The sequence below is a fragment of the Solanum dulcamara genome, chromosome 1 (genome assembly GCF_947179165.1).
Source record: "Solanum dulcamara chromosome 1, daSolDulc1.2, whole genome shotgun sequence".
Lineage (NCBI taxonomy): Eukaryota > Viridiplantae > Streptophyta > Magnoliopsida > Solanales > Solanaceae > Solanum > Solanum dulcamara.
Genome location: NC_077237.1, coordinates 6,355,418 through 6,381,190, shown reverse-complemented (window position 1 = coordinate 6,381,190; position 25,773 = coordinate 6,355,418). Strand labels below are relative to the sequence as shown.

Genomic DNA, 25,773 nt, shown 5'->3' with positions numbered 1-25,773 from the left:
GCATCAAATTCAATCTTGAAGGTTATACAGATGCTGATATGATAGGTGACTTTGATAACAGAAAATCCACTACTGGATATTTGTTTACTTTTTCATGAGAGTTATATCATGGCAGTCAAAGTTGCAGAAGTGTGTTGCATTGGCTACAACTGAATCTGAGTATATTGCAGCTACTAAAGATGGCAAGGAGATGATATGGCTCAAGCAATTTCTTCAAAAGCTTGACTTGCATCAGAAGGAGTATGTCACTTATTGTGACAGTCCAAATGCAATAGACTCAGCAAGAACTCTATATACCATGCAAGGACAAAACACATAGACGTGAGATATCACTGAATTCGAGAAAAGGTAGAAGACAAATCTTTGCAGGTTGAAAAGATCTCTACAAATGAGAACCCTGCAGATATGCTAACCAAAGTGGTAACAAGGGACAAGTTCGAATTGTGCAAAGAACTTGTTGGCATGAGCTCTCTCCAATAAAACGAAGGTACCTCCTTCTAGTGAATGAGACTGGAGGGGGGATATTTGTGGGGTTTAGCCCCAAAGTCAAAAATAACTGTCAAATTGTTAGGCAATTTGCACCATTTTTCTTTGGTAAAAATTAACGGCCAATCTTTTCTACAATTTTACAAAGGTTTGTCAAAAAAAGGTGGTGAAGTTGGTGGAAAAGTTACTATAAAAGGAGTTCTTCAGCTCCTCATTTCATCATTCAATTCACAGACAGACAGAGAGAAAAATATTTAGAGAGCTGTGAGATTTCCATAGACTATATATGAGAAAATAGTCTATGAAGAAAAATAAAGTGTGAGCGATATTTTTAGTAAGGTGGGAGATCAAAAGAGTGTTATTACTTTTGAGTGTGTGGTAGTCATTTTTTGAGTATTTTACTTGGTACTATTCAGTGTAAAATTCCTTACTATAGTGACATCAGTTGCTCCTCTTGGCCCGTGGTTTTTCCCTTATTTAAAAGGGTTTCCACGTAAAATTCTTAGTGTCATTATTTTTTTCATTTTATTTTATTGTTTTGACCGTATATATTTTTGTGTTAGTCTGCCTTTTCCCAATAAAATGAATATTGTAGATCAATGTTGTCAGAATTTTCACTAACGGAGTCAAAATTGAGTTTTACACCCTTCTCTCTTAAAAATGTGAAAACTAACCATACAAAGAAGTCATTAACGTTCAACATCCATTAAAAAAAAAATCAACCATATATAAATCCTATAATTTTTTGTCGAAAGGAATTTTCCGTAATACAGAATTACTGTAAAAAGCTTCAATAAGGTGCCGATGCTATTGAACGTACCTCATTCTCGTATGACTGAACTATTTGGCTAAGTGTCGATTCATCCACTTTCTCAAACTTATTGATTTTCATAACCTTTACATAAAATGTGATGGGTATCACAAGAATAATCATGGCGGAAAGTTCTAGAAACTTCAGGCACCATAATTAGAGTCGAGCTAGAGCTATAGTTTTGAGTTTATGAGTTTGAATCCTACAAAAAGCTACTCTTTCTGTATTAAATTAAATATCCTCTTAGCAAAATAATACTTTTAAACTTTAAAAAATTCATTTATTTTGAATCATATAAAAAGTCTTAATTATATTGGACTAGGAGTACTCCATTTTCTTTATAGAGTTGAAGCTTCAAGAGACGCTTATTAAATAGGAATAGTTTAGCAAACTCTACATTTTATTTATTAATTTGTTAAGGATGTAATTTTTACTAAAGTAATACTTATTTAAAAAAGAGGGAGTAAGTTTTTCAATTCCAAAACTTTATATGGCAAGTTTAAATTAAAGATCACAAGATTTACTGAACTATTCCCTCTATTCCATATTACTTACTCCCTCCGTTTCAAAAAAAATGACCTGGTTTGACTTGACATAGAGTTTAAGAAAATAAAGAAGATTTTTCAATCTTGTGGTTCTAAATTAAAGTTATGTCAAATGTACAAAAATGTTCTTTAATTTTTTGGCCTAAAACATGTCATGTAGAAAGGTGTTACCTAAAAAAGAAAGGGGTCATTCTTTTTGAAACCGACTAAAAAGAAAAGGAGGTCATCCTTTTTGAAATGGAGGGAGTAATGCTTATCCACCTAACTAAAATTATTTATCTTAAATTATTTATCAATTTACAAAATTAAAGTAGAATTATTTATTTTTCTCATTTTGCCTTAAAATTAATTCTTTTTAAAAATATAAATATTATTATATTTCAAAAAACAACTCCATTATTAATGTTTATATTGATGAATAAGACACATAAATATAGAATATATAAAAGAGTTAAAGGTTAAATTGAGAAAAATATTCTTTTTATTTATGATTTGTTAAGAATATATAATGGAGAAAGTGAATAAGTAATATGAAAACGAAAAATGTATACACATATTTAATATTTAATATAAGATCATAAAATTTTATCTGCAGTTTAATCAAGGGATTATCTATTTGCCTTAGAAAAAGATTAAACTGAGTAACAAACTTTCTTCTTTGTTTTTTTTTCAAAACAAAAATCCTTTTATTTCTCCCTACCTTGTTCCCATAATTATTTATTCTATCAAACTTGTTGCCATAATTATTTTTCCTTTTTTTGCTTTTACAAACAAAAGTCTAAGAAAGTGGACGTCATGCCAATTTGAAAACTCTTCCTCTCTTTACTTCCATCTATCCACTATATTGAAAATAGATATTCTTATAAATTATATATTTGTGAGATTGTAATGGCCTTCACGCATAAATGCAAAGGAAAGTTGTATACCTATACGTCCCCTCGCCATCTTCACCTTCATGGCGGAATTACAATTTTCACTAAGAGAGTTTAAAATATAAAAAATATAACATATGAAAATTCATAAGGATTCAAATCTAATATATATAAAAAAAACTTTAATCATATATAAATATTATAATTTTTCACTGAAGGGATATTGCCCCCCCCCCCTCCTCATCCCAACCCCAAGTTCAATAAAGTGTTGATGCAATTGACGTACCTCATTCTTGAGATCTTGATATTTCGATTTCTCAAAGTCCACAAGCTGCACACAAAACATAAATGTGTATCACAGGAAGAATCATGAAAAAAAAGTTCTAGAAACTTCGAAATACAATTTTAGATTTATGAATTATGAGTATAAAATTCTAGAAAATGAGATCACAATAAACTATTTATATAAATATACTTTTAAATATAAATACAATATTTGAGTTAAAACTATTAAATTCTATCGAAAGGATGATCGAAAATGTTGTCATTGATGTACCTCTTCGTCATGAAAATTGTGATTGAGTGATTTGTTATCCATTTTTGTGAATTGGAACCCCAAAAATTGCAGAGGAAATAAAAGTTAGAGTAATGAATGACTATTATTTTTTTGTTCTCAATCAAACTAACACATTTAATTTAAATTGGGACCAGTATTTATATTTGACTTGCAAAAGACAAATTGTCTTCTTTGGCTCTTTTTAACTCTTTGACTTGTTTTCATAATTATTTTCCTATTTTTAATTTCATTTCTCTCTAATCTTGTTTCCATAATTATTTTTCCTTTTTTGTCTTTACAAAAGTCAAATAAAGTGGATCTCAGACCAATTTGAGAGGTACTTCCCCGGTTTATTTTTAATTATCTAGTATTGACTTGATATATTCATTAAGAAACAATGAATAGGATGACAAATTGACTAAATCATTTTTTCTTTGACTAAAATAAATTGAGGATTTTGGGTATTGAGAAATGACTATAGTTAATAATTCTTTAATAATAAGGATAAATTATGAATTAGGGGTTAAATTATCTCTTAATTTTTAGATTGAACAATTAAAAAAATATCTATTTTTAATATAGTGAACAAATAAAAATGAACAAAAAAAGTATTTTAGATAATTGTTTCAAAAGTTTCTGCAAGTCGACAACATTCTAAACAAAAGTGCATCAATTGCTTCTTCTTTAATGAAATAACGTTGGTGTTAGGGTTGTACAGGGCAAATTGATAAACCGCATCAAATCGACAAATCGAACCAAACCAGAAAAAAACCCGACTAGTGGTTTGGTTTGACTTGGTTTGGTGTTTGGAAAAAAAACCCGACCATTATAGGGTTGGTTTGGTTTTAACTAAAAAAAGTCAAACCGAACTCAAACTGACCCGATTATAAATATACTACTTTTAAATTATGTTATACATAAAAATATTTATTAAAATGTAATTTATAAATATTTTTTAAAATTTTTTCATAATTTTTGTTTTCTTTTTTACATTTAGATTTGAACTTGAGAAGCCCATCTAAATAATATACAAAAAAATCCATCTTATAAAGTTATATTATAAAGTTAAAACTTCAAACGGTGTTCTCCTCCATCTTATATGTTGATATTTTGTACTAGAACTCTTTTTAAGAAGCGTTGCTCTGTGCTTTTTATTAGATACTATGAAAAACTCGAGAAACCCAAAATAACCCGAAAAACCCGAAAAAACCCGAGAAAAATTGATATCGAAAAACCCGACTTTTATTGGTTTGGTTTGGTTTATAAATTTAATAACCCGACACAAATGGTTTGGTTTGGTTTGTAAAAAATCCGAACCAACCCGCTCCATGTACACCCCTAATTGGTGTAAACAAAATGAATATTTAATGACTATGCCATAAATTGACCATTAATTTAAGTCTAAAGTTTCAATGACATAACTAATTTTTTATGCTCAGTTAAATTGAAAAATAAAAATAGTAAGATAAAATTGGAATAGTAAGTCATGAGGTAAAAAGATTATTACTATTATTATGTGAATGATTGAGCACATAAATTCATACAAACAGTAATTACTTTGCTTTTGGGGAACCCATTCATTATACTGACCAAATTTGAGATAGGATTACAAAATTAATAAATAGTAATTAGTTTGCTTCAGTATTTATATTAAATCAATAAACATGAGAAATGTGTTTTTCATATTTACATTTACTAGTGATGTATGTAACCTTACTTTTATTTTTTTATTATTACATTAAATTATTTGATAATATAAACAGTGTTTAGATAAGTATTTGGAAGTCATATTACATCTGATTTATTATTCCCTATGCTCATCATTGTTATTCTCTCTATCCCAATAATGTTGCATTCGGCTTTCGAAAGTGAAATTTTTTAATTATGATTATAAATTCGGATATAAATTTATATTATACAAAAATACGTAAAAAAATATAATAAATAAAAATAATTAAAAATTTAAAATATCTCAAGTGCATGAAAAAATCGTGATCAAAGAATCGGGATTGCACCATACAATCATTGTAAGAATCAGCTCACTTTTTCCGTTATATAGCTATCCTTAGATTGTATCATTCAGATTACCATATCAAACTTAATTAGTAAAAATAGTTATATGTTATTGTACGTAACTTAACCTGATTAATAATAATCTACATAATCATCATCATTATCATAAGATGAGACAGAGTCTCTAGTACTGTTGAAATTTGTTGGAACATGAGGTGGGGTTGTACATCTCAATAGTGCCCAATTCACACCATCAAAGAAAGGATGTTGTTTTATTGTTGTGGCCCCCATCATGGACCCCATTCTCATGGTGGGGTCCTTGACTAAAAGTTGGGTGATCAAGTCCTTAGCCATGATTGGGACCAATGGCTCCTTAGGGAACTCAAAGGCTCGAGCCACGATGTTCGATAAGGTGAATTCATTGTCAAGTCCTCTAAAAGGTGTCACACCATATAGCAACTCGTACATAAAAATCCCTAGCGTCCACCAATCCACCGCATTACCATGACCTTCCCCCGACGCGATTTCTGGGGCCAAGTACTCGTGGGTCCCAACAAACGATGTTGATCGAGCCTCGATCGGTTCAGCTATCAACCTCAAGGGTCTCTCACCACTCGCTCGTCCTCCTCCTCTTCTTCTTCTTCGATTGTGTTTAGAGTACCAACACGAGACGTACTTTGGCACGATACAATTAGGCAAGATGCACGAAGATGAATAATTATACGGAGGCGAATGATGATTTGAATTATTATGATCTAGGTTTGGACTAGTACCCTCATCATCATGAACAAGTTGAGGCATTACTATTGATTCATCACATTTTAGTGAGAGATCAAAATCAGTTAACATAATATGACCATCTGATCTTACTAACACATTTTCTGGCTTTAAATCACGATAAATTATTCCCATCATGTGTAGGTACTCTAAAGCAACCACCACTTCTGATGTATAGAACCTGTTACACATCAAATAGACAAACTCACATGTTACATTAATTTAATTTTGGTCATGATCAAGAAGTTTCAACTAATAATAGAAAGCACATCATTAAGTATAGTAGGACACATTAACAATATATCTCATGTTATAATATTAAATCTATCCTACCAATGTGGCCCCATTGGCAAACTGGACAAACATTCACATTGACTACCTCAATCATTCAAGACATATAATTAATAATAAAATATAGTTGAAAATATTAATGGTAGAGGTACTATCAATTGGGATGGATGGAATTCCTTAGTACCTAAATCAAAATTCTAGGGTTCGAGACCCAGGAACGGACAAACTTCCAATAGGAAGCCTCCCCATTTTAATTATGCATATCAGATCACTTCAAAAAAAAAGAAAAAAAGGGGAAATTTGTGGTTGATCTATCACAAAATAGGTCGTAGGTAACAAGATTTTAGCGTCAATTCATCGTTAAATGGGATTAGTGATATATTTTTGTTCTTTAGTCGTATAGTAATATTTCAAATAACAAATGGTTAAACAGAAAAGACGTAATGCTATAGAGGGAGAAGTACACTAACCGGACCGCGGCTTCATCGAATCTCTTTTCCGGCAGCCGTTGCCGGAGAACATGAAGATCACCACCAGGACAAAATTCAGTCAACAAAAGAGACCATTTATCAGTGTCCAAAGTGGTGTAAAGGGTAGGCAAAAAAGGATGATCCAACATTTCTAATATTTCCCTTTCTGTCCCTGCTCTACCTTCTTTACTCCTACTAACCAATTCCTCTTTATCCATCACTTTAGCTGCAAACAAACACCCTTTATTATTATTTCCCTTTAACTCAACAAGATATACAGAACCAATGTCACCACTCCCAAGTTTCCTGATGAAGCGAAAATGGTCAAGGGTTAAATTCGAGACTTCTGATTGGACACGTCGCATGGCATTCCAGCATGGATCGCTAGACGTTGCATGGGGCTTCGTGGAGGATGAAAATGAGGTATGAACATTGTATATGTTTGTTTCCACTTCCGTGTCCACGCTAACACGAACTTCTCCTTCTCCCACCTCTAACGTGGTCGAGCTGACAGCTGGAGACACTGAGAAGCTAGTCGCGTCCTCGTGGATCGGAGATGTTAACATGGTTTTTTGAGAGAAAATATTGGAGGAGGAAGATAAATAAGATTGGTGGAAATATTGTTTGGTGAGTTATAATGAAAGGGAGAAGGGAAATAAAATTCATTTTGTTTTGAATGGTAGTTAGAAGGATCAAAGAAATGTAGATCTTTTGGGCCGGCAAAATGGTATATTGCCGGCGGGTTGAAGAGAGTCCGGGTCCATTTATGGCCCAAGACAGATTGAAATTATTACTATATCTATATTCATTTGTTCTTTTGACCCTATTTTGTGTTAGGTCTTTAATATATGTCATAGTAACAATAAATATTTCCACGAGATTTTTGTATCATGATATCCTACAAGTTATGTCTGAGTCTAACTTCAGTTTCTAAAGAACTTATACTCTACTGGGCATAGTTTGATTGGTAAAAGGTAAAAATTAAAGACCAACTCATATAAATTACAAAACGTGCAATTTTATGTACAATATATGCTACTATATTTAAGAGATTGTGATATTTGGTACTATGTATAGATTAATTTTCTGGTACATATTTGGTGGCATATTAACTATGGTTTAATTATTGCATATTTGAGCCATCTAAGCTACAGATATTTGAAAGCTACATATATTAAATACAATTTACCTATATTGTTCTTGGGGAATATAATGACATCCTGTAGACTGTAGGGTTCTTTTGGCCAAAACTTAATTACTCATACGTGGGGTATGTATTAGTGCCGGAGTCAAAAAATTTACAAGGAAATTCAAAATATAAAAAAGTAAATAGAGAAAAATTAAAGGTTCGATATCTGCTATATATACATAAAAATTAATTTTGACTTCATAGATACGGCATAACTTTCGGTCAAAGGGGGTTCAAATTGTGCCTTATAACTCCGACCCTAGTATACACCAAGAAAGTTTACAAAATGTGTACCTTCAAGTAAACTTTTATTTAAGTGATATATATTCTCACTTTAATTCATGAATCTTACGGTTAAATTGCTTAGATGGTTATAAACATCGGGCGTGGATAAATATTTTTTCTAGGTTCTTCCTTTAGTCAATATGATTTCAAGTCCCTATACTAATGTTAAATATAACTTGTTTGTCTCCTAGTGTTTGTTAAGTTATAGAGATCAAATTATTCAGGTTTCTGTACTTTGGACAATTCTTTTGTAGTTTAGAACTTTGACTATTGACTTACACCTTGTAATAGATAATGTATTGAAAGTTTGGTGCATGAAGCATCCCGTGTTAGCAAGATCCGAGGAAGAGTCGCACCTCAAAAGGTGTAATGTAAAAAGCTTAGTAGTTGCCTCTGAGCTCGAACTCATGACCTATTGGTCAAAATGAAACAACATAATAAATAGTAGATAATGTATATCAATGCTTTCTCAGCAGATTCAACAAAAGTAGTGTTAAAGGAATAACTTATGTAGCACTTACAACATTACATAAGAATTTGCAGAAAATGTCCACATCTATAAAATAAGGCCTCTCCCAGGCTGGCTTCTCCTGTAGTACAACACCAAAATTTATGCAAGGATGATTTTAGGCACTTCCATATGGAGAACTATAAGAGAAAATGCATTGAACCATTTGATATTCAGGCATCAGACGACGACGCTTACTCGTCCGAAGTTGAAAGCTTCTTAATATTGACTGCAAAGAACATTATATTATAAGCTGAAATGTTAAATAGAATTTCAGCTTGTGAACACCAGGCAAAACAATTATATGTAGTTGTCATATACTTTGACTGGCTCAATGAATAATCATAGGTAAGAATGACTATGACCAATACAAGTCAATCAACAACTGTACATCCAATCATTTGTGGGAGTTGTGGGTGATCTCACACTATGTAGGTCTTCTGGGAACTTTTTGGACCGCGCTTTTTCCTTCTGGGATTGGAACTGATAGCACAAGAGAAGGCGCTGAGAAGTTCGGAGTCTTCTTGACTAATGAGAATCTTTGCTGCACTTGGATTGGCAAGGAGGAGTTTGGCGACGAGGTATCCAGCTATTGACCAAGTCTGGAAAAGGCGAGCTTGTTTCCCTATGAACCTTGCTTTTTTAGTGTCATAATATTCTGGCCACTTGTCTCGTGATAAGCGTTTCTCTGCAACTTCAACAGCTTTTGCAGCAATCTCAGGTCTATTCATCTTAATACTAGCAACGGCCAGCTATAAAAGTTCCAAGAGATATCACGTCAACTTCGAATTCCTCCCAGATGATTATGTAGTAATATCTTAAAGAAACTAACTCAATTACAGAACAAAAAGACAAGCAAACCTTTGACAATACTACTACATATACGAACAGTACTATATATCACCAGTGAAATTAGTTCAAAACTTTCAGCACTATCTTTTTCTATCTTAAAAACAAACTTGTGCAACTCCATTAGATGCTAACATGATAAAAGAAATAGTATGAACGACAAGAGCACAAGATAAAAATTAGACTAAAAATGCACTGCAATTCAAGTCCTTCGTTGTAATAAAATTGCCAATTAACTAATGAGACATAACACAAAACAGAGATGCAAGTCGTAACAATATGTTAATGTGAGCAACGGCATGCACGGCAACAAAATATCAGGTCGGGGAAGGTCTAATTTCCAAACCAAAGGTAAGACGGCTACAAGCACCAAATTCCTAACTCAAGACCGACAGACAAATGTTACCTGCCAGAGTAAAGTTGGCCAGGCACCTCCATTATGATAGGACCAAGGCCTGCATCAGAAACAAGAAGATAACGTGAGATGAAGAAAGATAATGGACCAGCTATTATTAAGATCCAATAGAAGACAAAGTAAACTTTTTAAAGTAACCGAGGTAGAAAATTACGTGTTCTTGGGATCACATCCTGTAATTATCTTCCACTCCTGACCCTCAAGAGCAGGGTAGCATATTTTAAAAGGCATATCAGCTACCAGATCTGTCCACTTGGACTCAATGAGATCCAATATAGCATGTGATTGATCATCTGTTGTAAGACTGCAGACTATAGACCACAAGTTTCCTAGAGAAAAGAATCGAAAATCCATGTGAGCAGGTTGCAAATTTCCAATCAAATATCCTCCTTTACTTGGCATCCATTCCACCAGCCAAGGAGAAATCTGATCTGGATAAATATTGAACTTGTTAACTGCATCATAGGAGTACTCCTCTGTCTGGTACCGGTAAATCTCATTTAGTTTTTTCATATCAATCCAATAGTATTCTCTAATATGAAATGATAAGGCAACAAGACGATTATTTAATGCTCGGATAAGGTCAGCTGATCCATCCTCTGGTGTAAGCATTTCTCGAGCACAAAGTAGTGCTGAATGAAACAGTGCCTGCAACAAATTAAAATGTAAGCACAAACAACATTCTTAGGGAGCAAACTTGAGATAACCTAAAGCCAAGGTGGATCTGACAAAGTACAAAAACTACAGTTCATTAAGTTTTCAGATAAAGAACAAATAGTTTTAACTACATAGAAGATCAACGCACACAAGTTGAGAGATACAGAAGAAATGCACTAATAAAAATGATTCTGAAAGGAAGATGGGTGCAGAATACTCAACAAAAGAATCTACATACTCTTTAATGCCCTAATTAATCATTCAACCACGGTTGCACTTCAAGGAAAATCCTTGAATTTGATTGACATGACAATCACTCATGGGTTGCATCATAACAGTCTTCCATGAAAATGAAGGCGCTACACTCTTGTAAGACGAAATTTGAACTTATGGAACTTGTATTCTCTAATCTAATATTTAAACTTCAATGACTTTTAAGACACATACCTATGACTATGGACTTCCTATTTCAGATGAATTAAAGCTGTAGCCCTGTTCTTTTCCATCCCCAGTATCTATTAAATCAGTGAAGCCCACTAAATTTCCAAAACCCCATCGAAAGTAATCAACTGAAAATGTCTTTATAGATCTCAGACCTCAGATTGAATAAACAACAGCACAAGTATATTTTCTGGAATATATATCAGTTTAATATCCCCACATTCGTTTACTTCTCTACTAAGGAAATATAAGGAACACAAAATCTTCATTCTGTTCAGGTCCCACACAAGTCCCCTTTGCAAGAAGCTTCATATATATTTAACAGGAGAAAATCTCAGTAGCATAGTGCAGAAGAAAGAAAAATTGGAATTACTCTAAGGTGGAGAATGGGCTCCAAAGATTTGCGACTGATCAATATTCTCAAATCTAGTACAGGACTAAACCAGCCACAATTGATTCAACTATTTTTCCATCCCATCTGAATACTCACCCAGGTATAACGGCTCTTTTATTACAGTGATTGAAATCAAACCTGAATCTCCAAAGGGTGGCCATGAATTCCCATACGGCGATCTATCATGCATGAACCATCAGTCACCAACAATGTTGGGAACATATCAAAGCCATCAGCAAGACATAGTCTTAGTATCATTTTTATTCCAGTCTGAACATCAATTCTCTCCTGAACCGAGAGATCGCCAGAGGACTTCCCATAGGCACGTAACAAAATAATCCACCATAGTCCTGGGATTAACAGTTACAGTAGATAGAGGTCTCAGTAAGCACAAGAATGATAAGGTAAAGAAAACAAAAATAAACATAATTTTATTTTCTGGAGAGATCCTCATCCCTACCAGAATCAACTGGGGCAACTCGGCCAATTGCTGCCTCTCCAAAGTCTGGATCCAGTACCTCTTCTGTTGCAGAGTCATCGCCATCCAATGGGACTGTCCGGACTTTGAAACTAGCAGGCATCAGCCCTTGACCAGGACTATGACAATCCATAGTTTTCTCCCAGCTCTGCAGAAATAGTGGCACACCAATTGTCATATATAATATATTTTTTTCTGAAATATGAAAAAGATACTTGATCATACAACTTACTCCGAAATCCCAATGGAGTATATTGAGAATGTTCAGGTTTACAACCTATGAAACATCTTTTATTGAAATGGTAAACAACTTAGTAGGTTAAGCCCACAGTTATCAATCATTTACTATAGAGTTTAATGGTAATCCGCACTTGTGCTGCCCACGCTTCCTCCTCTGCTTTGAGAACCGTGTAAGAGGAGAGTAGGCAGAGCTGCAGAAGAGAAGGAGGTCCATATGACTGACTTCAATATACTTATCGGAAACACTAATTTGCAGTGGAATTGGACTTTACACAATCCCAGTAGTTAAAAACATTTACTTCCAAAATAAAAATCATTTTATTTCTTTCATAGCTATTTTATCATATAATAGAAGCTATTGGGAAAAGGGTTAATTCCTTTACCAAAATATGATCAGGCATTGCATGCATATTTGGGGTTCGTGGGTTCGTCATATCACGTTAAGTATTCTGAGAATTCATTATAAGTAAATAATTGCAGCTCTGACGGTAAATTTACCACAACCCTCCTCCTTTATCTGAGTTTGGCATCCTTCTATCACATAATAAATGCCAAGTCTGTCAAAGAGGATTTCTGGAAACTAAATTGGAAGGGACGTGACATACTAAATGTTAATGCTAAGTATGACGATAACCTAGAATAACGGGGCGGCCCATTAGCAAATGCCATGTATAGAAAAGAGGATTTCTGGATGACTAAAAGGGTAATTACTCCGTATGGAATCAGCCTTTAGAGATCCATCAGGAACCTATGGTTGAAGCTCAAAGATAGACTAAGGATTACTGTTAAGAATGGCAAGAAAACTGTGTTCCGGGAGTATAAATGACTGGGTAATGGTAGCCTGAAGGTCTTATTTCCTGAAATATATAATCTAAGTTTACAACAGAGAGCCACTTTAAATGAGGTCTAGTCTCCACAGGGATGGAACCTTACCTTCAGAAGATTATTACATGACTGGAGGTGCCTAGGATAACAGAGTTTTTCAAGACTTTGGAACAATGCAAGGGGCTACAATATGGGAAAGACACTTTTAGATGGCAAAAGCATTCCAGTGAAAAGTTCACAGATGATTCAGCATATAGAGATCTGAATCACAGCGAAGCTCAACTAGATTTTTGGCCATGGAAACACATTTGGAAAGTCGAGGCACCATCTATAAGGTGGCATGCTTTACTTGGTTGGTTGCTAGTGAAGTTGTGTTGACTCAGGAAAACCTCAGGAGGAAGGGTCTACATCTTTATTCCAAATGCTATCTGTGTGGACAGGATCAGAGACAATCAGCTATCTGTTTTTACACTGCAGAATCACTAGACAGCTATGAGATATGTTCAGCAGTCTCAAGGGTATTAGATGGACAATGCCAGGAAGAGTTGTGGATGTTTTAAAAAGCTGGAATGAAGGGAAGAATAGTAACAAAAACAAATGGAAAATTGTCTCAGCAACCATTTGGTGGACAATATGGAAGGAGAAGAATTCTAGATGTTTTGAAGATACAAACTGCACTCTGCAGGAGATCAAATCTGATTGTAATTTCCTTTTTTGCTGTTGATGTAAATCTGAATACATATATTGTTAGAATAGGAATAGGTGTACACAATCCTACTTAGAATAGGAATAGTTTATAGTATCCTACTTGGAAAAGGATTGTTTTATAGTGTCTATAAATAGGGTCTTTGTGTAATATTGTTTTTACACAATTCAATAATATTTTTTTCCTATATTTCTCACATGGTATCAGAGCATTGGTGAGAAGATTCAAGGGTAGAAACATGTAATGACCTTGAGGGTGATTTTCGTAAATTTGTACAAAACACGCGTGAACAGTAACACGCGTGAACAGTAACACGCGTGAACAGTAACTTTCTGGGCAGAAAATGCCCCTTTCTTCCCATTTCAATATTTTTCATCATTTGTTTGAATTCTTGAACTCCTTGAGGTGATTTGAGAAGAGATTTTTGAGGCAAAGTGTTGGGTAAGTGATTTTTGACCTAAAACCTTCCTTTTTCATTAAGTTTTTGACGATTTTAACTCTTAAATTTTAGTTTCAAACCCCAAAAATCTTTGTTTCTTCCCTAATCCGAATTTAAGGAAAATTGTGATTTCCAACTCGTTTTGAGCTCTATTTTTATGGGTTTTTCAACCATGAGTTCCTTATTACCAATAGAATGGGATTGTTCAATAAATTTCCAGATTTGACCCTTTTCGAAAATAGTTAATTTTTGGACCATTTTACCCCCGGTTCCGAAACCTATCAATATGGATGTCATTGGACTCCTTGTGACGTGTATGTTTCATTGTTGATAGTGGGTTGTCATTCCGGGCGCTGAATTCGAGAGTTGCTTGTCCGGTGGAGGTATTCGAGTGCGGCTTCGGCAATTGAGGTAGGTTTGGCTATCTTTCTTTGAGATTGAGATGGGGTAATTAGTCATTCATATGTTATAGACTTTGGGATGGGGTTGTAGTATGAGTTGAGAATGTTATATATATATTGTGATGTCCGTGTGGAGGCTTATTTATTAATGTGTTGCCGTGACGGGGTTTATTTGTATTACATAGCCTGTGGGGGGGCCTTATTTGTTATCTTATTTGCTTTGAGAGCGTGTGAATTATGATTTGCCTAAGAGAGAGGCTTGAGTATATTATTTGACTTGTGATGCCGCCTGAGAGATTGAGTTGGGGGTTTTGAGCATACTTGGGTATTGAAATATTGTTGAGAAAGGGGTGAATATTTAAATGAAAGTGTGTTCTTCCCGTTACTATTTATTGAGGGTGAATATCATGTGTAGGTTAAGTTTTGAGAACTTTGAACCTTATACCACATGTGAGTTGATTATTACTTCCATGCATATGTGTTTTGATGCATTCATCCTCATTCATCATATCATGAAACATGGGAAGTTGAGAAATATGGAAATTCCTTTTGAGAAAGAAAATGAAACACCTTTAAACCTTTGTATCTTGAGTCCCTGACCGAGGCAGTTTTCCGACAGGGTAGTGGATGCATTGTGATCCCAACCTTTGTATCTTGAGTCCCTGACCGAGGCAGTTTTCTGGCAGGGTAGTGGATGCATTGTGATCCTAACCTTTGTATCTTGAGTCCCTGACCGAGGCAGTTTTCCGGCAGGGTAGTGGATGCATTGTGATCCCTTGACCACGAGGAGGTGGCAAGGATAATGAGATATTGTGATTGAGTTATATGGTCTGCAAGACCCCCATGTGTCCTGCTTGGTAGCACAGCTCGGCAGGTGTATACGACAGGCTGTGCGACAGTCTTGATTCCACCGTACCACCACATCATTGCATCATCATATTGCATTGCATTGCATTGACATTTGTGCTGCTTGAATTATTTGATTAATTGTGATTATGAGTTGTTATTATACTTTATTCGTGCCACTATATATATAAACTGGCGGCACCGATGCCGAAGTGGGACTTTTCTATATGCAGGTGGAAGCATTCCTTAGTTTATTTCATAGGTTTGATTAATTCCTTATACTCAGTCAGCTAAAACCTACTGAGTACATGTGTATTGTACTCACCCCTACTTCTGTGTCCCTTTTTGATGCAGATACTAGTCGGGGTACCCCACGTGGCAGTTAATATTCTAGCGGATTGTGTAATTCTCAGATTAGTGGTGAGGTCCCAGAATTCGGATCGTCACTAGTCTATCTTTATTTTTCAGTCTTTTGTATCATTCAGAGACTTATGTTGTATCTTCAGATTCGAACCTTGTATTAGATGCTCTTTATACTTATGACACCAGGTTTTGGGATAATTTCTTTATTTTTTTTTCTTTTTATTTAAATTGTGGCATCACTTTCCCCTTTGGGAGTCTTGTATGAGTTTTATTTTTAGGGTTACACATCAGATTGGGTTTTGAGATGTGTGCCATCATGACCTCAGTTTTTGGGTCGTGACAAAACAAGTCACCGTACGTCAATTTCCGGTGGTTGTTGGGGCTGATTTGTGTCATCTTGGCTGTTCCGATTGATTTTTTTGAGCAATTTTTTTATAGCTGTGGTCGTCCAGCCATTCCGACCAGATCCGTGCAGTTTTTGACCAGATTCGATCACCGGAATTAGGTTTCGGCAAATTCCAGGTTGTTTCCATTGAGATCCAGATTTTCCGGCAACCAAATCTCTGTAATCCAGTGTTTTCTTGTTGTTTTCAAGACAAATTTCACACCATGTCTTTTGGGTATGATGTTTTTGGTTTCAAAAATATGGGAATTGGAAGTTCAACCCCTATAATCACTTCAGAACCATTAATGGAAAGTTCAAACAATTTAGCTTGGGCTTCTTCGGTAGAGTGGTGGTGCAAGGGTCAAGGTGTTGAAGATCACTTAACAAATAATGCTTGTGTGGTAGATGAAAAGGGGAAGGCTAGTGAGGAAGATGCAAAAGCCAAAGCATAATGGGTGAAGGTTGATGCTCAATTATGTAGTCTCCAATGGAGATCTATCGATTCCAAATTGATGCCCTTGTTTCTCCCATTCCAGACATGTTATTCAGTTGTGCTTTATACACAAATGACATATCTCGATTCTATGATGTGATATCTCGAATAACCCACTTAAAGAAACAAGAATCCAATATGTCTCTTACTTGGGACAGGTACAAGCAATCATGGAGGAATTTGAAACGTTGATGCCGGTTACTATGAATGTGGAAAAACAACAAGAGCACAGACATACGTTGTTTTTAGTTCTTACACTAGCTGGACTTCTTACTGACCATGATTCAGTGCGTGATCAGATTTTAGCTAGTCCTGTAGTTCCTACAATTGATGAATTATTCTCTCGTCTAATTTGTCTTGCCGCGCCTCTCAATCACAAAGTAGCCTCATCGCCCACTATTGACTCCTCTGTTCTTGCATCTCAAACCATAAAAAAACAAACATATCAATCTATGGAGAATCGGCGAGGAGGATGGCGTTTTGGGAAACCTCTATCCAAGTGTAGTCATTGTCATAAACTTGGGCACATTCGTGACATATGTTATATTTTGCATGGTCCACTACCCAGTTATGATCCTATTGCTCTAAAGGAATATAATGAGTTCCTTCGAAATCGTGCAAGTAAGTAGATATCTCCACAAGTAGCATAATCAATCATCTAATAATGCTCATATTGCTCATACAGAATATGATATGTTCTTCTAGTATCGAGCAAGTAAGCAAACGTCATCACAAGTAGCTTCGATTGCACAACCTGATGTTTTTGTTGCGAGTAATTCTTTTGCTTGTGTTTCATAATCTAGTACTCTTGGATCATGGGTCATGGACTCAGGCGCTTCTGATCATATCTCAGGTAATAAATCACTTTTGTCTGATATTGTTTATTCACAATATCTTTCAGTTATTACTTTAGCTAATAGGATCCAAACAAACCAAAAGGGGTTAGAAAAGCCAAACCCTTATCTTCTGTTACTCTAGACCCTGTTCTTTATGTCCCTGGCTCTCCTTTTAATCTGGCATCCGTTAGTAGTTTGATGTGTACCTTACATTGTGGCATATTCATTTTTGATGATTTTTTTCTCATGCAGGACCATAGTACAGGACAGACGATTGTCACAAAACATGAATCACAAGGCCTTTACTATCTTACCTCTTCAAATTCCTTCACAGCATGCTCCTTTACAGATCCTCCCGACCTAATTCACAAACGTTTGGGACATTCGAGTCTATCCAAGCTGCAAAAGATGGTGCCTACTTTGTCTAGTTTGTCTAGTTTAGACTGTGAGTCGTGTCAACTTGGGAAACACACTCGTGCTACATTTTCACGTAGTACTGAGGATCATTCAGAGTCTATTTTTTCATTAGTTTATTCTGATATTTGGGGTCCTAGTAGAGTTAGTTCATCTTAAGGATTTCGTTATTTTGTTAGTTTCATTGATGATTATTCAAGATGCACTTGGGTTTTCTTAATGAAAGATCGTTCTGAGTTATTTTCTATATTCAAAAGTTTCTTTGCTGAAATACAAAATCAATTTGGGGTTTCTATTTGTACTTTTCGTAGTGATAATGCCTTAGAATACTTATCCTCCCAATTTCAGGAGTTTATGACTCACCATGGAATTATTCACCAAACATCTTGTCTGTACACCCCTCAACAAAATGGTGTAGCAGAAAGGAAGAATAGGCATCTCATTGAGACTGCTCGTACTCTTCTCATTGAATCTCATGTTCCGTTGCGTTTTTGGAGAGATGCAGTCCTTGCGTCTTGTTATTTAATTAATAAAATGCCCTCATCCTCTATTCAAAATCAGGTTCCACATTCCATACTGTTTCCTCAGTCACGTCTTTACTCTACTCCTCCTCGTGTCTTTGGGAGCACATGTTTGGTTCATAACTTAGCCCCAGAAAAAATAAATTAGCCCCTCATGCCCTCAAATGTGTCTTTCTTGGTTACTCTCGAGTTCAAAAAGGGTATTGTTGTTATTCACCTGAACTTCATCGATACCTTATGTCCGAGGATATCACATTCTTTGAATCTCAACCTTACTATACATCTTCTGATCATCCTGATGTATCTGAGGTTTTACTCATACCTCAGGTCTTACCTATACCGACTTTTGAGGAATGTACGATCTCTCCTACATCTCTAGTTGTAGTGTCACCACTCCTGACTTATTATCGTCGTCCGCGTTCAGTTCTAGTCCTAGATGATTCATGTCATGTGTCGGACCTTGTTGCTATTGCGGACTTACCTCCTCCTAGCTAACCGATTGTACTTCAAAAAGGTATACGATCCATTCGAAATGCTAACCCACATTATACTTTTTTGAGTTATCATCGTCTATCCTCACCACACTATGCCTTTGTATCATCTTTGTCCTCTATTTCCATTTCTAAGACTACAGTTGAAGCACTTTCTCATTCTGGATGGAGACAAGCTATGATTGATGAGATGTCTGCTTTACGTACGATTGGTACTTAGGAGCTTGTTTCCCTTCCTGCAGGTAAATCAACAGTTGGTTGACGTTGGGTTTATGCAGTCAAAATTGGCCAGACGGTCAGGTGGATCGACTGAAGGCTTACCTTGTTGCCAAAGGGTATACACAGATATTTGGGCTAGATTATAGTGACACTTTCCTTCCCGTGGCTAAAATAGTATATGTCCGTCTTTTTCTATCTATGGATGTCATTTGTCATTGGCCTCTTCATCAGTTGGACATTAAGAATGCTTTTTTGCATGGTGATCTTGAGGAAGAAGTCTATATGAAGCAACCACCTGGTTTTGTTGCTCAGGGGGAGTCTAGTACCCTTGTATGTCGATTGCGTAGATCACTCTATCTTTTATCAGCATTCTGCACCAAATTTGTGTATTTATTTGTTGTTTACATTGATGATATCGTTATCACCGGCAATGATCAAGATGATATCACTAATTTGAAGCAACATCTCTTTCAGTATTTCCAGACTAAAGACCTCGGCAAATTGAAGTATTTTCTAGGTATTGAAGTTGCTCAGTCTAGATCAGGTATTGTTATTTCTCAATGTAAATATGCCTTAGACATTCTTGAGGAGACAAAAATGACGGGATGTAGACTCAATGACACTCCGGTGGATCCAAATGTTAAATTCCTTCCAGGACAGGGGGAGCGGGGAGCCACTCAGTAATCCTAAAAGGTATAGACGGATGGTTGAAAAGTTGAATTATCTCACAGTGACTAGACTTGACATCTATTTTCCTGTGAGTGTTGTAAGTCAATTTATGACACTCCTTATGATAGTCATTGGGATGCAGTTGTTTGTATTCTGCGATATATAAAGTCAGCTCCCGATAAAGGACTACTCTTTGAGGATGACGGCCATGAGCATATCACCAAATATACAGATGTTGATTAGGCAGGATCACCCTTTGATAGACGTTCTACATCCGGATATTGTGTTTTAGTAGGAGGTAATTTGGTTCATGGAAGAGTAAGAAACAGAGTGTGGTTGTCCAATCTAGTGCAGAAGTAGAATATCGAGCAATGGCTGTAACAACTTGTGAGCTAGTTTGAATCAAACAGTTGTTGAGAGAACTAAAATTTGGAGAAACTGGTCATATGAAACTTGTGTGTGATAATCAAGCAGTCCTTCATATCGCATCAAATCAGTGTTTCATGAGAGGACTAAGCACATTGAGATTGATTGTCACTTTGTCAGAGAAAAGATACTCTTAGGAGATATTGTTACAAAGTTTGTGAAGTCAAGTGATCAACTTGCAGATATCTTCACCAAGTCCCTCACCGGTCCTCGTATTAATTATATTTGTAACAAGTTAGGTACATATGATTTGTATGCACCAGCTTGAGGGGGAGTGTTAGAATAGAAATAGGTGTACACAATCCTACTTAGAATAGGAATAGTTTATAGTATCCTACTTAGAATAGGAATAGTTTATAGTATCCTACTTGGAAAAGGATTGTTTTATAGTGTCTATAAATAGGGTCTTTGTGTAATATTGTTTTTACACAATTCAATAATATTTTTTTTCTATATTTCTCACATATATAATCATGAGGTATTCTTAGATGTGTTAGGTACCTAGTAAGAAGAACAAGGTTGATGTGACAATTCTTCTTTGATTTCCAACACATTTTTTGTGTTGATATAAAACTGAATGTTGAGCGCTAAAGTCCAACCGTTACAATGATTAAGAGGGCCTACGAAACAGGTAATGCACAGCTAAGTAGAAGACAACAATTTTGTGGAACAATGTTTGGAAAGACATAGCACCAACTAAACTTAAATGTTTTACTTGGTTGGTAGCAAGAAAGGCATGTCTGACGCATGAGGTTTTGAGTAAAAAGGGGAAGATTACAGATTCCAGATGTCAACTCTGTGGCGAAACAAATGAAACAAACAGTCATATTTTTCTACATTGCAAATTTACTACACAATTATGGGCTCTTTTTCTTTCACTCACGGAAACGAAATGGACTATGCCTGAGCCCACTGCAGACCTACTAAGCTGTTGGATCAGATGATGGAGAATCATCCCACATTGCATTTGGTGGTCCGTATGGAAATAGAGAAATAGTAGAAGCTTTGAAGATAGGTTCAATTCCATTCACACGCTTAAATGGAATTGTATTGTATCTTACTATTTTTGGTGTAAAAAGATAAGACATAGATGAATTAGAACCAGTAGACCTGTTAGGTTATTGTAAGTAGTTTCCCTCCTCTTTCTCCTTGTTTATCTTTTGAAGGTTGCCAGCATATCCTTAATGCTGAAGAATACAACATTACCAGTTTCAAAAAAAAAAATCCAGGAAAATGGATGCTAAGATGGATGTGTGATCATACAAGATTAGACAAGAGTATAAATACCGCATTCGCGAAATGTTTCAAGTAGCACACATCCAAGATAAAATGAGAGAAGCTCGATTGAGATGATATGGTCATGTCTTGCTTTGACAGTCAGATGCACTGGTCCATAGATGTGAAATCATAGTGATTGAAGGTGTTAAAATGGGACGAGGTAAACTCAAAATCACTTGGAAGGAAGTTTTCGCAAAAGACATACAATTTCTTGGGATCCATGCAGCCTATAAAAGATAAGGCACAATGGAAGAAAAAAATTATAAATGAGATACCTATTAGTTAAAAATATGTTCTAGGCATATTCACATTTTTACTTTACGATCATACACCTTTCTAGGAGTTGTTTAGTCTTTCAAGAATTTATACCTTAGAAGAAAATATAAACAATTTCCAGTACTTTTTAGTTTTATGTTATTATTAATTTTAGTTTATATAATATTGGCCTGATATGAGTTTAAATGGAGTAACATGGTTAGTAATGAGACCCCAACTTGTTTGGGACAGAGGCGCAGATGTATTTATTGCGTGCTCAATGCTTGCGAGTGAATATCTGTCACATTTTTTTCTGATAATTATGGTGGTGGACCAACACGTGTGAACCTTGATTAATCCACCAAGTGCCTTGCTGCCTGCCACTCGCACAGGCATCGGGTAACGCTGCCCAGCAGGCTTAGGCATCTGAGAAGAAATCACCTAGCGTCTTTGTCTTTACTAGATTTGAACGTGCTCTCCCAAAGCCCTTTCCCCGCTTCAGAAACCACAAAGCCACACCTTTAAGTGCCCCGGTACATTAATAAAAGGTAATAAATGAAAAGTTGCCAAAGAGTAACATTATTTGTCAGATTCCACCAGCTTTCTTAATCACCTTTACCACTAGGGGTATCATACTCCTATCTGCAACTATGTCACAAAATCATTACAAAGGCATAGTTCAGCCACCCATTAATCCAATAATACTGGTATTGTCTGAAACAGTCTAGTGATATGATGTTCAAGCGCCTCCAAATAATTACAACAGCGGTATCTCAGCGCAACAAAGGGAACTGAAGATGATAAACCTCCTCATAAAGAATCTTTTCATACATAACTGATTCTAAATAAGTGCTGCCAACTAATAACAGGAAAGGTTTGTTAGTTCCACTTAGGGAATCAGGTGATAACAGCCCTTACTCCCGGATGAGTGCTAAACAAAAAAAGGAACCCGCTACTGATGTAAATATTAGGGATTTTGCTTTAACTCCCTCTTTGTAAAAGAATAACAAACAAACAAATAAGGCAGTCATCACTGTATGACACAAAAAAGAAATTCAAAATTTTTTTGTTTTACCTCGAAATAGAAAAGCAAAACCATCAGAATGCTGAGAGGGACGTATAACAGCAGAAATTTGAAAAACTGTGATCTAACTGTTCGCAGACATAAAACATAATAGGTGTATACCCACATTACAATTATCTCACCAAGCTGAATCTTTTAAGAGGAAATATCAGTATCCAACCATTAATTCAAGAGGATTAGTCAAACAAAAGTTCCATACTAGCTTACATATCCAGTGATTAACATGAATTTTCCCCAGGAATCCATCCCTGAATGAAATAATAAGTAGCGGTAGCATATCACAAAAAGTTATTCCTGCAACCATCTTTAATCACACAGCTGTGTAGGAACATACATAGCAAGGTTGCTGAATGAGATAAGAAACTAAATGGTGAGATACAAGCAAGAAAACTGCAATCAAGAAATGTATGACTGTATGAAAGAAATATCAGTAACTAATCATTTTGCACAGGAAACAAACTTTTGTGTAAGTTAAGTAGCATCTTACCTGCAGCTGAAGAGTGTGAAGGATGAAGTTGCGAACAATCTCATACTCTCCTTTCAGCAGGAAAGCAATACCAGAAGGTATAAAGTCACGGATAAAGACCTGATCATAGTTTAGAACATTGGCGGTGGAACTAGTTGGGTCCTTAGCAGCAATTGTTCCTACAGGGCTACCACAGTAATAAACCATAGACTCTCGTAGTAGTTCCCATGCCTCATCTTCAATGGAGTTTCCAGCTATTCTATTCAAAGCATCTTCTACTGAGCCATTTGGAGGTAAGCTCCCATTGGATTGAAAGTCCTCCTCTCCAACTTTAAGGTCTCTTACCGTCTCAAACTGCAGAACACTTGGTGTATTGTCATGAATTGTATCGAAGCTCTGGTCATTGTCAACAATCCATGACCCGTTTCCCTTTTCTGATGCAAAACTACTCGCACTGTCAGTTTGCTGGCATTTGCAGTTCACAGATCTTAAATAGGAATGAGAAATATCTCCATGCAAAGATTGTCTGGTGCTCAGAAAGCGATCTACCCTAATAGCACGGTATGATGTGTTTGAACAGCTGAGAAAATTCACATACTTTGGACCCCTCTTCTTTCTGAATCTTATGAAGGATCTGGAGGTATGTGACGATCTCAATTTCCTAAAAGAATTATCAGTTCCAAAAAGACTAGGTAGTGAACCACCTAAAACTTGCAGAACTGCTTCAGAAGTGGCCATCAATCCTGATGCTGAGGCGAGGAACAGTTTCTACACCCAGAATCCTTATCAAGAATCCAATACCTCCAACTCCAATGGGAATACCTAATGATGCTGGACATTCATACAAGGGTCACTATCAGAATGAAATGAATCTTTCAAAATGATCGATCAAACTAGTACCATACATATCAAGAACCACTAAAAGCAAAATAATTAAACCAGGTTACTGATTACGATTGTCACACGTCAAACTATAGGTAGAATCTTGTATTTATCGGCTCTATTGAATTATTTGCTGTCAACTAAAAGAGATTGGCAGCAAAGACCAAGAAGATGTAATCATACAAGACTTGCTGATTTATAAAGTAAATATAATAAAAGTCTGATCTTAGCTATTTACTTCTCAATGCATCCCATTTGAGAGCACAGTCCTCTAAAAATATACTTTATCGTATTCTTTATGTAGCTAAAAAGTCTATTAGGTATTAATATAGTGCATTACTTTAAAAAAGGAACAAATTACTCACAGCTACTTGAACATAGGAGGATATTGCTTCATCAGACAACCAAATCAATTTGAATTCAAAATGTCAATCATAACCCAATACCTCTCCGCATAATTTAGGCATTCCCCTTTACCCAGATCATAAAATTCAAAGGACGAAGATCTAAACTCAGTCAAGCTCCTATAGAGGATGATGGGGTTGATTTCTCAAATGGTAACTCAACCAATAGTGGCTATCTCAAAAAGTTTTTCTTGAACAAAGAAAGTTTTCTGAAATACATAATTACTAGTTGAGTAACCATACGAGAAATTAACTCACTGATGATGTACAATAAATATAACCACCACTTTTACCTTTCCGTCTTTCCTTCTAAAATTCACCCATACTAAAATCTTGATCAAAAAATTCACTCAAAACTAACATGAGATCAACAATAAATCATCTAAAATTCCATCTTCTTAATCAATTACTAATGCCCCAATATAACACCATACCACGAATATATGCCCACAAATTTCACTTAATTACCAAGTGGGTATACTGGAAAAGTAAAAATTCTTAAACAATATGACTATTAACTTCTCAGAAAAACGAGTAGAGACGGACCCATCTGGAATCTTGAACTGTCGCAATAACCCATTTGGTATGCATGAAAAAACAAGCTTAAAGTTTCAAACTTGGAGCAATTAAGTAATCACTGAAGGTAAAAATACAAATCAAATCTAACAAAATTAAAGGAAAAAAAGTTTCGAATTCGATTTTTTACCTTATAAATATTGATGAAAAACTTGAAGGACAAATATCGGAGATTTTTGCTGAGAAGCTGAATAATTAAATCAATGGCGGGTGTATTTATAGCTTAGTTGCAACTTGCAAGTTACTTATACAATTTCTGTCAATTTCTACAAAACGTCGATAGTTTTTTTTCCTTTTTTTTATTCAAATAAACGTGAACAAATTGGTTGATGAATGCTGGAACAATTTATGGTTAGTTTTGTCTCTTTAAGTCATTTGCTTCAATATAACTGCTCAATTTTGAATATGCATATTTAGATATTGCAATTTATTTTTAATGAATTTATAAAATATTTTAATTTATAAAATAATTATTTAGACACTTTTTAAAATTTATGTATTACATCAGCAACGTTAG

The 25,773-nt window shown here is 35.4% G+C and overlaps 2 protein-coding genes and 1 long non-coding RNA gene across 3 annotated transcripts; all 3 read right to left on the bottom strand.

The window, feature by feature from the left end:
- Positions 1-1,302: 1,302 nt before the first annotated feature.
- LOC129886494 (uncharacterized) lies at positions 1,303-3,317 on the bottom strand. Its single transcript, XR_008766222.1, has 3 exons — positions 3,271-3,317; positions 3,001-3,045; positions 1,303-1,381 (listed from the first exon to the last, which is right to left on the bottom strand). It is a non-coding gene; the product is annotated as an uncharacterized LOC129886494 (long non-coding RNA).
- A 1,977-nt stretch (positions 3,318-5,294) lies between these two features.
- LOC129886486 (serine/threonine-protein kinase D6PKL2-like) lies at positions 5,295-7,626 on the bottom strand. Its single transcript, XM_055961192.1, has 2 exons — positions 6,822-7,626; positions 5,295-6,241 (listed from the first exon to the last, which is right to left on the bottom strand). Exons 1-2 carry the CDS (start codon positions 7,385-7,387, stop codon positions 5,416-5,418), a joined length of 1,392 nt encoding a protein of 463 aa, XP_055817167.1. The 5' UTR covers positions 7,388-7,626; the 3' UTR covers positions 5,295-5,415.
- A 1,380-nt stretch (positions 7,627-9,006) lies between these two features.
- LOC129899862 (neutral/alkaline invertase 3, chloroplastic-like) lies at positions 9,007-25,564 on the bottom strand. The gene is made up of 7 exons (XM_055974871.1): positions 25,387-25,564; positions 23,416-24,225; positions 12,020-12,185; positions 11,698-11,909; positions 10,222-10,715; positions 10,059-10,107; positions 9,007-9,555 (listed from the first exon to the last, which is right to left on the bottom strand). The coding sequence occupies exons 2-7, from the start codon at positions 24,130-24,132 to the stop codon at positions 9,226-9,228; spliced, it is 1,968 nt and encodes a 655-aa protein (XP_055830846.1). The 5' UTR covers positions 24,133-24,225; positions 25,387-25,564; the 3' UTR covers positions 9,007-9,225.
- Positions 25,565-25,773: the final 209 nt, after the last annotated feature.